Below are 14,731 nucleotides of genomic sequence, written 5' to 3'. Positions count from 1 at the left end.
AAGCTATTAATATAGGATTAGCAAATGAATTTCATTGGTAGTGTAGTGTGTAAAAAATAAAAATGTTTTTTTCCAAATTTCCCAAAAAAAGAAAAAAAATCTTCTGCACACACAAAATAAAACAAGAATATATTGGGAATATATTACAATCAACAGAGACTGGAGCAAATGTAATAGTACAATTAAGTAGGCTATTTAAAAACTTTTTTTTATTTAAAAATGTTTGTACCATATTTCAAATACAACTACAAACATTATTTAATGAACATCTTGACATTTGATTTAGCTTTAATTTGTGACTTCATAAAAGAAGCAGCATTTTTAGACTAGATGTCAGATGACTATAAGACAATCCTATTCACCAGGGGTCTCCAACATTTTTGTGAGCAAGGGCTACCACAATGGATAAAACCTTTCTGGAAAAATATATGGAGTGCTACTTTTTTGATATAGTTTCCTGAAAACTTTTTTGTTTCACCTGTTTATTTTATTTGACTTGTTTTATCATTGTTTAAATACATAAAAGAAGCCAAGCTAATATAAAAATATAATAAATAATGATTAAAATTTAGGCTATTAATAGAATGTGCTTTGGCGGGCAACTCACAGACTCTGTGCGGGAAACCTGGTGCCCGTGGGCAACATGTTGGAGACCACTGCTATACACTAAAACATGGGTGGTACATTAATGATACTTTATTTGTGTGTTTGAAACTTGGAAAAAAACTTTCAAAACTTAAAAAGCAGTCAATGTTAATTGTAACAACCTGAAAAAAAGACACCTTTTGTGTTCACAGAAGAGTTGAAGTACATGTTCAAAATGGGTACAAAAAAGTGCTGATATATTATTTTTGTTCTGAGGTAACCACTGCAAATATGAACCTGAAAGAAACATACTAAATGTCAGACAGGGGTGAAAGGTGAAAAGCAGCAGACCACCCAGTGAGACCCACTATGAGCAAGAAGAAACTGGGAAGGAAACTGACAAGCCAAAATCATACTCATGATCTGATCTTAAACACCAGCTGAATGATTTCATTATGATGGTTCAGCCATGTAATGGTTTGAGGTAATGGAGTTTTACTGAGAGAGGTTTATTCCTAGTAATAGTTATGAAACATCAGTGCTTGCTTCATTACCTAGCAAGCATTATGAAAATGACAATCTGTGATGCATTGCTGTGACCTCACAGTGTTTCTATGCCTTTTATTACCAGTACTGCCTTATCATCAAATCAATGTGCTGTGTCGCCCTCTGCTGGACATAATTAAATTAACTTCAAAACCTCAAAACTGAAGTTCACCTCAAAATAGCTATTTAGACAACTTTTTCTTAAGTAACGTGATTTTTGGAATTAGGAAATTGTGGAATAGAAACAACTTCACCCAAAAATAAAGTCTTTAATTACTCACCCTTACCCCATTTCAAACTCATATGCGGCTTGTTTTTCAGTAAAATACACAAAATGAGGGAAACCATTATATGAATGTGAGAGTCATTTGTTTCATGAAAATATCAAATTGTTTTAGAGGACTTTATGGTATATGAATTGTAATTTTATGCCCTATAAAAATAGGAGCATATGCCCTGCTTGCCCACTAGGCTTTCATACTACAGTATGTGCATTAAAGAACTCGGACTTCCTATTTTATTTTATATCTACAGAAAGCGATTTATATTTTTATGAATCAGAAAATAAATGTAAAATAGTTTGCCTAGGCCTAGGAACAAGTGTGTGAGTCAGGCAGGGTGCAACAGGTGGCATGGTCTTAAAATTTGTGTCTCCTGTGTGTACAGCGCATGGGTCCACAGCCTGCCAAGATAACCGTGCCCAGCAGCGCACATGAGATGCATGCGACATAAGGCAGTGCACACTGCTGAACAAGGTGCAGGCACTCACAGAGGACTGGAGGGCGGGGGCCTGTAGCTGCTCCTCTCCTGCCCTTCAAAGTAGGGTTCAATGCCAGGCAGTGGGGTAAGAGGACTCCTGTGGCAGGAAACACAATAAAAATGGAAGGGGTGGGATGGGGAAGGGTCATGTTGGCCATTAATGAGGCTGCTTTCCATAAAACCAACACAGCAGGAGGAAAATAACATGACATGGAGAGAGACAAAAGTGAGAGAGTACAAGAGCTAAAAGAGTCAAGAGATGATCATGATCAAGGGCACTGGACATTTCCTCAAACTTCCTCATATTGCAAAATACAGTTCATTATACTGTACATCACGACGTATTGTAAGGCCAACCATGCAGCTTCTTTTCGCAGCCTTCTTGGTTTGATATGGGTAGAACGTATGTGTAGAAGGATATGGATTTTAAGGATAAAATAAAGTTACTCTTATGAAAAGCTAGTTCGTACTTGGCATCAATACAAAACTGGATAAGCAGCTGTTTCATTAGAAAATAAAGATCTATAAATACATTACTAGAAATGCACTCCATATGACAGCATTAGTCATCATGAAATAAAAATGCAAGGGCTTTATAAAAGCAGCATATTAAACTGTTATAGGTGTGGAAGCCATTATGACATCATAGTAAAGCTACAGTAATCCATTTTGTCTTACATTGTTATGAATGTAGTAGGACTAAGTACTTGAAATGTTATCCTTAAAACCCGTTACCTGGCGCTGTCCCGTGAGCTGGACACCTAAGTTTAATATTTTTTTCATGTAAATGTTAATCTATCAAGACAAACTATATATTGTTATTATTTATTAAAAATAATACTATATTGCATTTTTTTATTTATTACAAATAAATGTAAACTGCTATAAAAAAATTATATTTTCACCTCCAGACACTTCCGTAAAAAACGTTAAAGTGTCTTCTTTAAAATGACCAAAATTAGGCTTCTAGACCAAAAAAAGTTATATTAATTTAAAGGTGTACATCACCTTTTCACCACCCCCACTCAAAAAGGGCTGCGCCATTTAAAGGGTTAAAGGGATAGTTTACAGAGAAATGAAAATTTTGTCATTACTTACCCTCAACAAAACCTGTATGTCTTTGTTCTACTTAACACAAATTAAGATATTTTGAAAATGTTAATGAACAGATCTGGGGCACCATTTACTTCCATAGAACTCTTTTTTTCTACTTTGGCAGTCAATGGTGCCCCAGATCTGCTTGGTTACAAACATTCTTCAAAATATCTTTCTTTGTATTAAGCAGAACAATTTATAGAATATGTAGAAGTTTGGAACAACACAAGGGTAGGTAAATCATGACAGAATTGGCATTTTTCGGTAAACTATATACCATTCAGATCAAACATTTATAGTATATTTAGCAGAAAGGAGCCCTTTTACTGTATATAGCTTCTGTCTGTTCAAAACCAAATTCTAAACTAACTTGCCAGTCTGAAACATCAAATAAGTGATCACTGTTTTAAGCATTAGAGGAGAAAATCCATGTGAATTGGATAAAAATATGTAACAAGAAAGATTAAGTTTGTTATTAATTGTTTCTCTTAATTAAAATATTAAATACTACACTGTCAGAAATAATGGCCAGAAAATGGTCCCAAGCTTTCACTGGGGCAGTACCCTTTAAAACGGTCATATGTACCATTATGTTCAGATATGCATACATTTGGTACCTATGAAGTACCAATATGTACCTTTGAGGTACTAATATGCATTATTTGGTATCAGTTTGCACCTCTGAGCTACTAATATAAACTCTTTAGGTACAAAGGTATACTTTTTGAATGTTTTTTTTTTTACTTTTTAACAGTAATGCAAATTAGATGTCACCTTAGAAAGTAGAGACAAGACAGTGAGTCAGTTTCTCATGGTAAAGGGCCGATAAATATTGCTCATAGAGAAAAACAACTTCCTTATTGCGCAATTCCTGATCTGCACTAAAAGTATTTTTTTAGACATAAACGTATTTTAAAAAGTTTGTACTTGGAAAAGTTGACAAAGAGAAGTAAGATGGTGAAAGATCACAGTTTTGATTAACATAGCAATTTTCAATATTGTCACATCATAATCTAGATGTCAATATAATATTGTATTGACAGCTCCAGACTGATTCCCAATCCACAAAAAAAAAATGGGAGTAAATGTGGGAGCTTTAGTATCACATTACCTTCTGTTTCTTTAACAGTGTTTATAACATACACCTTATTATGTAATCCATCCATATTTCCAGATGAATTTCATTTATAGAGCCATGCATACATTATACACACCAAACCAAGCAAACCATTCCACTCTTTTCATTGGCTGATTGTTGTCATGGAAACTCACAAGCAGCTATGCAACCTCTCCTCACTCTTATAGTATCTGTGCCATTCTGTGCAGACAACAACTGCTATGAAAACAGACTTCAATCCAATATTTCATATTTGTTGTTTTCTTGCTTTGCATGCTTTCTAGTGCAAGTGTCTCTTTAGAGATAAATGTGCAGAGAAAGACAAACAGCTGTACAGGTGAGATTGTGTGGAAAGCCATTAGGCCTATATCCAAATGACTTATGCTAATAACTAAATCTCCCTCATTTTGAAAAGTCCATCAAGAGATTTTGCTGCGTAGCGATTTGTCTACTTATGCTATGCCCAAAGTATGTACTGTTTTAGTTATATACATATTTCAGAGCAGAGCAAAAAGTATGGAAGGGACCGATAAACATTAAGAATCGTCAAAATACTGCAACTCCTTGAATTACAGCTTTTCCCCATTCATTTTTTCATGTAATGTTTCCAATATATTACCTATTTCTTGCTAAAAACAATGTTATTTTATGTATTTGGTATACAATGTGTTTGCGTGGTTACTGGTTAAAAACACATTATTTTCCACATAACGTACATTTTTGTAGCAGATAACCTCCCTTCCTCAAACGCATTGATTTTGTACAAAACTCATCAATTTGAAAAGCTCTGTGTTCCTGATTGGCCAGCTAATCTGTACGTTGTGATTGGCCTGAATACCTCTGATGTCAGCCAGAAATGTGATGCTCCTTACCATGTTTGAAAGATTCGCTCACAATGCAATGCTAACAGGAGTTGACTTACAGGCTGAGCCCGAGGCGGGAGGAATTATGATAATGTCGGTCTTGTTTACATCACCAATCCCAGGAAGTAAACTGTTGCCTACAATCCGTGTGTTTGTTGTAGTTCAAGAAAGGAGATTCACATTGAAGACGATACGTCATCGTTTTCTTCGGGGTTTGTACCTTTTGCATATCGCCAACACCCACCAACACACACTTACACACCAAAGGAAATGCAAAAACATGAATCGGAGGATAGTTGCTCTTTAATTCATTATTTCAATGAAGCATCACTAACATCCTCCCTTTTGCAATGATTTCTGGGTAATATCAGTCATTACAGTGTGCATGGATTTGCTTTTTTAATTTTCGGACATAACAGACCTGGGTATTTTCTGGTACAATGTTGTATGAGAAATTTTCACCAATTATCCAAATCCCATTTTTACATTTCCTTTGGTGTGTAAAGGGGATCGCAGCGCTGCGCCGTTCTAAAAAAAATCAAACACATTGTTTTCTATGAGTATACGCACACCGGCGCCGCCAGGTGCGACTCAGGAAGTTGCTCAAATCCCTGTCGCGCCACACAGCGCCACTCACATAGTTTAACATTACATAACATCATATGTGTCCCAAATCATTAACGATTAACATTGGCTGCTAACGTATATTTTGCATTTTGAAGTAGATGCTATATGACGAAGCTCGCGCTATTTAATGTGCACTTCCGGTTTACAATACCTCCGACTTGTCCTAGACGCGACTCGGCACTGAGCTGCACGGCCGGTGTGCGATCCCCATAAGTGTGTATTAGTACATGTTAACAATATGCAAAAGGTACAAATCCCAAAGTGAACAATGGCACGAGTTATCATTTACAACTTAAAGCAACACTAAAGAGGTTTTTGCTCTTTGCTCCCCCTACAGGTTGGAAGCGGAATTGTCAATTACCACTGTTGTAAATAATTTAGCTTACTTTTCTTTTCTTCGCCTCCTCCCTTCCTTTTCTTTGCAGGCTCCGCCATGATGACAATTGAAAAGCTGCATGAACGCTAGGTAATGGTATCTTTCTTTTATAGGTACCTGCCGAGTATGCTCCACCCACAGCCTGCAGGATGCTCCTCTGCTGTAAAGCAAGTTTTTGTAGTTTTCACTCGAACTACAGGACCGCGACCCAATGGTTGGAAACTTCTTTAGTGCGGTTTTGGCCGATAGAGGGCTGCAAAGCAAATGTGAAAGTGCCGTTCACCCTGTTTCGAGTGGATGAACGAGTGAAACTTTTGGGGAAACGTTATTTTAAGGTAAAAAAAATCTTTGGTGTTGCTGTAAATTTTCTTGGACCACAACAAACACACGGACTGCAGGCAACAGTTTACTTTCTTGGCCTGCTAACCTGGACACGATGGTCATTATCAAAATTCTTCCCGCTTTGGACTCACAGCCTGTAAGTAGTTTATGTTTTCATATTTAAAAAATATACTTCTGACTAAACTATGATTCAAACGAAAAGTTTGAGCAGTGTAGAGTAGCGCTTATTGTTTCTAGGATCACAAATGCAGATATGGTTTTAATGTTTTAGTATCCTTATCTTACCAATCTGTTACTTTCTGCTTAAGCCGCGCAGGTTAAGTTGATCAATTAATTTGGTCATCTGAATTTTCTGAATCAGATTCGGCTCATATTGATACGAGAAAAGATGATATTAACTCCTCTCAGCATTGCATAAGAAGCTAATCTTTCAAACATGGTAAGGAAACATTGTTGGCTGACGTCAGAGGTATTCAGGCCAATCACAACATTCTGGTTAGCTGGCCCAGTGGTTTTCAAACTGGGGGCTGCGAGATGGTGCCAGGGGGCCCCAGTTTTATGACATTTTATGAAATACATTAATTTATCATGAATTCTGTGTAGTTAAACCTAAAAAATAAGGCTACTAACCAAAAGCCCTACTTTTTTGCATAATTTAATGTTTTTTTCTATTAAATTGTTGAGTTTAAGAACAGTTTTTTGTCACAAATTTTCTTTGGGGGGCCGCGAAGGAATGCACCGTACACAAGGGGGGCCGCACACTGAAAAACTTTGGGAACCAGTGAGCTGGCCAATCAGGGACACAGCGCTTTTCAGATTGATGAGTTTTGTACAAAATCAACGCGCTTCAGGCAAGCGTGCCGCACAAGCCCTGAAAAGTGAAGCCAAAACGTCTCGATCGCCCCCCAGTGACTGGTCCCAGTATAGGTTATAAACCCCGCCTCCCACATGTTATTCAATGGGACTTGAGACCACATAAACAATATAATTACACTTCAATTATCTTTTTTCCGAAGCTGGTTTCTGTCATTTACTGTACTTTTTATCACGCTGATGTAAATTCAAGTGTTTGTTTTTAAAATAAGTTTGTTTTAAGTTAGTTATTTAATGCTCAGTTATAGCATGATTGACAGCTTTGATATGCGCATTCTACGAGAGCGAGGGCGGGGCCTTGCTTTTGCGGCTTTACTTCCTGCTCACTACTGTGCAGGACTGGTCCCGAAATCGCTACTGCACAGACTCAAGATGTCAGCGCCGTATCGGGACACTGACAGCTTCACTTGTTTTCACCAATGGAAGAGAGCGAACGGGTGTCGTCCATCTTTTTTTACAGTCTATGGTTTCAGGGTATAGATGAGCAACAATAATGTACGGTATGTTTAATAAAAATGTTTAGAACCATAAACCACGTATTATCATTGTATTACACCAAATACACAAAATAATGTTGTTTTTAGCAACATAATAGGTGCTCTTTAGCAAGAAAGTACTCTTGTATGCCATTATTATAGTGAATAACCCAAAATCTTTATACTTCCCTCCAGGTTGCTGTTTTATTCTGTATAGTGCGTGAAAGTGACATGACTGTCAAGTATGGTAACTCATACTCGAAATGTGACCTCTGCATTTAACCCTTTCAGTGAGCAGTGAACACACGCACTGCAACTTATGAACCCACAAACAGACACGCACACACCTGGAGCAGTGGCCAACTGGTGGTAAGATGCCTTGCTCAAGGGCACTTTAGTTGTTTCCTGCCGGATGTGAGAATCAAACCGGCAACCTTTGGGCTACAAACCTGACTCTCTAGCCCTTAAGACTGTCATGATATGAATAAACATACCTGTACGGCAAACACACTACAGTATATAATGTGTAATCACTTTACATCATTTATTGTGCCATTTAAACAGAGCTTTAAACGAGAGGGTGTGTGTGTCAGACGCAGTGATTTACGCTGCACGCTACACTATGTGCATCTGAATGAACTGAGGAGGAACACATATACTCACGGAGTCTCCACGCTTTTTCTACAATGTGTTACAGACAGAGGGGGATCTGTCAAAGAGAAACCGAGAGAGAAGAAATAAGTTATTAGAGTAGCCATGGACGACATTTCATGAAGATATGACCAATGGCGATACAATTATTCACGGTTCATGCCATTCAAAACCCAGGTGTTGATCACTATTTGAACAGTTTTAGACTTTTAAGGTATATCTGTTAGGGTTGGATGAGAGGATATTTTTGATCTATGCTGACCTCGTCTCCTCTTCAGCTTGCGGCGTCTCTGTTTGTTGACGAAGCAAACTGCAAGCGTGCTGAAGAGGATCGCTGCTGCCAGAAAACAGATGGTGGCCACAATGCCTGCCACTACCGGCCGAGCCAGACCCTCTTCTGGCACCTCGGGAGGCGGAAAGTACTCTGAAAAACACAAACAGACTCACCATCAGCACACATGAGCTCTTTTACTCTGTGTGTGTGCAATACAATTAACCTTACAGCTGACTCTGAATGATTCAATTGCAAAGAAGATCAATTTAAATGATTGGTATATTATGAAACCTTATCTCTGGGGTCAAAGAAATTCAAAATGAGATTCAAAAATCACAGTGGGATACTTTGAGAAATGAAAACAGAGCATTAAATGCCAGCATCAAGTTTATTTTGACTTCAAGTAGTGACTCAGATTCGGATTGGAGTGTATAGACTATTTATTTAGTGGATTAACTATTGTAGGGCTGTTTGTCATTCAGTTAATGGTTGTAAAATAACTAGGGCTGTCTAACGATCAGTCGCAACTAATCGTTTGCAGAATAAAAGTGTTTGTTTACATCATATATGTGGGTGTACTGTGTATAATAATTATGTATATAAAAATACACACACATGCATGTATAGTTTTAAGAAAAAAAAGATTTATATAATAAATAAATAAATAAATAAATATAATAATATAATATAAATTATATTTAAATATAAAAATTTATATACGCAAGCAATATTTCTTAAATATATACATGCATGTGTGTGTATTAACATGTACATAATTATTATACACAGTACACACACACACACACACACACACACATATATATTATGTAAACAAAAACTTTTATTCTTTCACAACTAATCATTAGGCAGCCCTAAAAATAACAGAATAGATAAGATCAGAACTATATCCAATATCCCATCATGTACAAAAAATTAATACTCGCATGATAATAGTGAACATAAACCGCAAAATTTAAAGGGAGAGTTCATCTAAAAATGATGTCATTAATGACTCATGTCGTTCCAAACTCGTAAGACCTCCGTTCATCTTCGGAAACACGGTTTTAAGATGTTTTATATAGTCCGAGAGCTTGTTGACCGTTCATTGAAAATCTTTGAACGGTATACTGTCCATGTCCAGAAAGGTAATAAAAACATCATCAAGTAGTCCATGTTACAGTGGGTCAGTTAGAATGTGTTGAAGCATCGAAAATACATTTTGGTCCAAAAATAACCAAAATGACGACTTTATTCAGCATTGTCTTCTCTTCAGCGTCTGTTGAGAAACGCATGTGTGAGACTAAAGTCATGTGACTGCAGTGATGCAGATGGCGTACGACTTGGCTGACGTGTTATCTGGTGCGCCCCAGCTGTTTTATTATTATTATTATTTTTGTGCGCCGGGCTTCGTTTACAGTCTGAGGGAGACGCACAAAAAAACTCGTCATCCACGTCACTGCAGTCACGTGACTTTAGTCTCACACATGCGCTTCACAACAGACGCGGAAGAGAAGACAATGCTGAATAAAGTTGTCATTTTTGGACCAAAATGTATTTTGGATGCTTCAACACATTCTCACTGACCCACGGATGTCACATGGACTACTTTGATGATGTTTTTATTACCTTTCTGGACATGGACAGTATACCGTACATAGATTTTCAATGAAGGTTCAACAAGCTCTCGAACTAAATCTAAAACATCTTAAACTGTGTTTCTGAAGATGAACGGAGGTCTTACGAGTTTGTAACAAGTTTTTAATGACATTATTTTCATTTTTGGGTGAACTATCCCTTTAAGTGTCTGGGACCTCTTTTTATACTATCATACATTTAAAAGACAAGGTTAATTGAGTAAAAAATAAATATTGCTCAGCAGTAGTAGACAGTATTCAGACTTACAAGTATTTACACAATCCATCCAACATATTGTATATCTGAACATTATCTTTGCATTTCCCAAACAATTGATATTTACTCCATAAAAAATTGGTGTAATTCACGTGAAATACTGCAGATGGCAGCAGAGCCCAAACAAACTATCACTAATCCAGAGTTCACAGTACAGTAGATGACATCATCATGTGAAGTAAGTGTGGGCACAGACCTGTGCTGGAGACTCCAACAATATTACTGGGCTCACTGATAAGATCTTCCATAACTGCCATAACTCTGAACTCATACCAGGCCTCCTGTGGAAAATTCACAGAAATGTCAAGCAAAATTTTATTTCAAATGGCTAAAGTGTATTATTACATATCTTTCTGGAATACTTGATTCTGATAGGTCAGCTGTGACATTTCGAGGTCTGTTGTCCCCTGATATAACAACGAGTCATCTGGGTACTGTGAGTCACCATGACCAGTACTATTTATAGGTTTAATGTATCACACAACTTGACCCTTTTCTCGTGCCAACATGAATTTGTCACAAATGAGCTAATATTTTGTGCCAGTTATTTACTCATGTGGCAACCAGCCGTGTAATACGTGAGATAATGTACAGCCAGTTGCTTTCTCAATGAATACGTTTAGGGTCCAGTCAGTCTCATGTTGACCACAGTCATACCTGAATAAGGTCTCTAGCCAAAAGCTCGGTCTCTCCAGCAGGGATTGCATCATCAAGAACATCCCATTTCTCCCCAAGGCGAAACTCCATGATGTAGTGATCAATTGGCGACGTGTGATTGGCTGGAGGGATCCATGTGAGTAGGACTCCCTGCTGTGTCCGGTTGGCTGTGAGGCACCGTGGTGGGGTAAGCAGCACCAGTGGTTCTGGGGTACTTTTAGGAAATACTAAAGGAAACAAAACAGAGTGTTACAAGAATCAATGAGGGTCATTGGTCGCTAAAGGGGACCTAACGTTACCGTTGGGCTGCACAACTGGCCCTAGCTTTTGAGAAATTGATGACAAATTAACTTTACAGTACTATGCAAAAGTCTAGGGCCACCACCAGCTTGTTGTTTAGTAAAGTTTTAATGACCATCCATTATTAATGTTTCGCTCTCTTTATTAAGATACAGACAAAATACAGGAAATATGTATACAGAATAATTTACAAAACAAAATGGCTTCTACAGGCAAAATTCATTATTTTGTGTGACCCCTCTTAAACTCTTTGAACTCTTTTGAGGAGACTAAAGTACTGAAGTCATTATATTAGAATTAGAAAATAGGGTTTCAATTCATTTAGGTTTAAGAGAGCCTGCAGGTTCTTGCTGTTGTTCAAGTATAAGGGGAGGTCACACTAAATACTTGACACTTTAGCTTATAATTTTATTAAATAGTTTTTAATACTGCATACAAATTTCCAGTCATTTCTGATTGTAATCTTGTAAAGAGACATAAGACATAATTACATATACTATATCATTGCAAAAAATCTAAAGGTGACATGGTGGTCTTAGACCTTTTCACAGTATTGAATATCTGGAAAAAAAATATGCCATTTTAAAAAGGATTTCGCTTTCTTGCTGCTAAAAACATTCGTCTGGGGAAAACAATTGTATATAATTTAAAACATTGTGTATTGCATAATATCTTTAACGAGATGAACGATTAAATAGGCTATGTGTGAATCAATCTTGCTTAAACTACAAAATTTTTAAATCTTTGCCAACCTAGTGTGTTCACAGTGACGACCTCGCTGAAGGGCCCCGTCCCCAGCTTGTTCTGGGCCAGGACGCTAAATTGGTAGGCCGTCTCGGGCTCCAGGCTATTCACCAGGAGCCAGTGCTGCCCGCTGGGCACAGGCGTGGACAGCCAGTCATGCGGTCCTAACTGTTCCCTCTTCACCCTGCAGAAAGCACACATTGAAACAAAGAAACATCTTCAAGATCGGATAATGATTACAATGTTGCTCACTGATGTGGGGACTGTGTTAGTACTTGGTGATATCCAATAATATTGAACTATCTGAGAAAATTGTGTAAAATGCATATTTTTGTAAGCAAAGTATCAAGTGACACGAAAACATACAGTTATCAGTTTGTGTGTACACTGAGAGTTAAAAAATTGACTTTAGGGTTTCTAGCATTACGTCTTATCATTTGAACAGCATAAACACTCATAAATTATTGATGCGCGGATTTGATTTTGACAAATTTGACCAATAAAGCTCTATGCTCACCTTCTAAGCTTAAGGGAATCTAATAAACTTTCAGTGAAGACCACAAGACTGTAGACCATAAGTAGAGCCTAAATCACCCGCCAGCACGCTAATTCGCTTAAGAGTCACTTCTATTCAAGAATTGCATTACAATGAACTTGTGAATTGGTATGAGTCATAATATTTCATTGTAAATATAATTGATCATTTCCTTTATCCCCTTCCAAGGTGAGAGTTTCCGGGCCCTCGAGATCTGTGTTATTCACAGTAACCCAGCAACCTCTCCTAGAAGTTCACGGGAAGTAGCAGTAGCACGCCAAGTATTTGCGTCAATGAGGCTGATGGGAGCTGTTGTTAAATCACACACGGGTCACCTTTAAAGACCATTCGTACGCAACCTTTAAAGCATGAGTCACACCGGACATCGAGCACCTGTGGTGGACACATCAGACCAGCAGAAAATGACAATCTATCTTGGAAAAGGATTAACATGTTTTCCTTATACTTTAGCCATATGTAGACAAGTTGTTCCTTCGAGCAGTGAACTCATTGTCATGTTCTAAAAACCCAATTTGAAATGATTTGAGCTTTGTGATATGGTGCATCATCCTGCTGGGAGTAGCCATCAGAGGATGGGTACATGGTGGTCATAAAGGGATGGACATGGTCAGAAACAATGCTCAGGTAGGCTGTGGCATTTAAACGATGCCCAATTTGCACTAAGGGGCCTAAAGTGTGCCAAAAAAACATCACCTCACCATTACACCATCACCACCAGCCGCACAGTGGTAACAAGGCATGATGGATCCATGTTCTCATTCTGTTTACGCCAAATTCTGACTCTACCATCTGAATGTCTCAACAGAAAATGAGATTCATCAGACCAGGAAACATTTTTCCAGTCTTCAACTGTCCAATTTTGGTGAGTTTGTGCAAATTGTAGCCTCTTTTTCCTATTTGTAGTGGAGATGAGTGGCACCGGTGGGGTCTTCTGCTGTTGTAGCACATCCGCCTCAAGGTTGTGCGTGTTGTGACTTCACAAATGCTTTGCTGCATACCTCGGTTGTAACGAGTGGTTATTCAGTCAAAGTTGCTCTTCTATCAGCTTGAATCAGTCGGCCAATTCTCATCAACAAGGCATTTTCGCCCACAGGACTGTTGCATACTGGATGTTTTTCTCTTTTTACACCATTCTTTGTTAACCTTAGAAATGGATGTGTGTGAAAATCCCAGTAACTGAGCAGATTGTGAAATACTCAGACCGGCCTGTCTGGCACCAACAACCATGCCACGCTCAAAATTCCTTAAATCACCTTTCTTTCCCATTCTGACTTTCAGTTTGGAGTTCAGGAGATTGTCTTGACCAGAACCACACCCCTAAATGCATTGAAGCAACTGCCATGTGATTGGTTGATTAGATAATCACATTAATGAGAAATTGAACAAGTGTTCCTAATAATCCTTTAGGTGAGTGTATATGTATGTATATATATATATATATATATATATATATATATATATACATATAAAACATCTGCTTTCCGCCATCCTGCAAAATGCCTACACCGTCCTCTTTTCTTCATGTGACAGCTGTGTGTGCCTCTAAACTATATTTCACGGCTATATGTAGATGGAAAATGCCTCAGATCTGTCTCCCAGGAGTCTTGACAGGCTAAACCTATTCACCTACAAAAACACTGCAACCATCTGTAACCTGGTGTGACTCTGCTGAAATATATTCTAAACTGTTTCCTTTAAAATCCACGAATAAACTCGAATTATTTGCTTTTGCTTGCACTTTTAAAAGAAAATACTTGAGATATCTGCGCTCGTACTTACCGAAACAAACAAACGAACAGAGGTTATTGCACAGCATGTGCCATTCTATAGAGACTGGAGAACAGAGAGCTATAGAATGATGATATTCCAGGTGAATATCGCACAAAACAGCGCAGGAGAGGCAGCAGGGTCACAGAGATGCAGAAGCACCGGCATGAGATGAGACAGAGGCGGAGGAGATGCGTCAGCCAGAAGCAAGA

General features: G+C 38.0%; 1 protein-coding gene across 6 annotated transcripts in view; it reads right to left on the bottom strand.

The window, feature by feature from the left end:
• The window catches only part of igsf9bb (immunoglobulin superfamily, member 9Bb), a 115,890-nt gene that overhangs the window by 12,002 nt on the left and 89,157 nt on the right, over positions 1–14,731 (bottom strand). For 4 of the 6 annotated variants that reach the window (XM_055179323.2, XM_055179324.2, XM_055179327.2 and 1 more), the window contains exons 13-18: positions 12,205–12,380; positions 11,153–11,379; positions 10,692–10,776; positions 8,573–8,734; positions 8,323–8,368; positions 1,901–1,987 (exon numbers count right to left, since the gene is read on the bottom strand). In XM_055179323.2, the coding sequence (XP_055035298.2) occupies positions 1,901–1,987; positions 8,323–8,368; positions 8,573–8,734; positions 10,692–10,776; positions 11,153–11,379; positions 12,205–12,380 (783 nt within the window). The remainder of the gene's footprint in view (positions 1–1,900; positions 1,988–8,322; positions 8,369–8,572; positions 8,735–10,691; positions 10,777–11,152; positions 11,380–12,204; positions 12,381–14,731) is intronic. The other 2 variants (XM_055179325.2, XM_055179326.2) reach the window with 1 other exon arrangement.

This window comes from Misgurnus anguillicaudatus, chromosome 9 (genome assembly GCF_027580225.2).
Source record: "Misgurnus anguillicaudatus chromosome 9, ASM2758022v2, whole genome shotgun sequence".
Lineage (NCBI taxonomy): Eukaryota > Metazoa > Chordata > Actinopteri > Cypriniformes > Cobitidae > Misgurnus > Misgurnus anguillicaudatus.
This window is presented reverse-complemented; position numbering and strand designations above follow the sequence as displayed.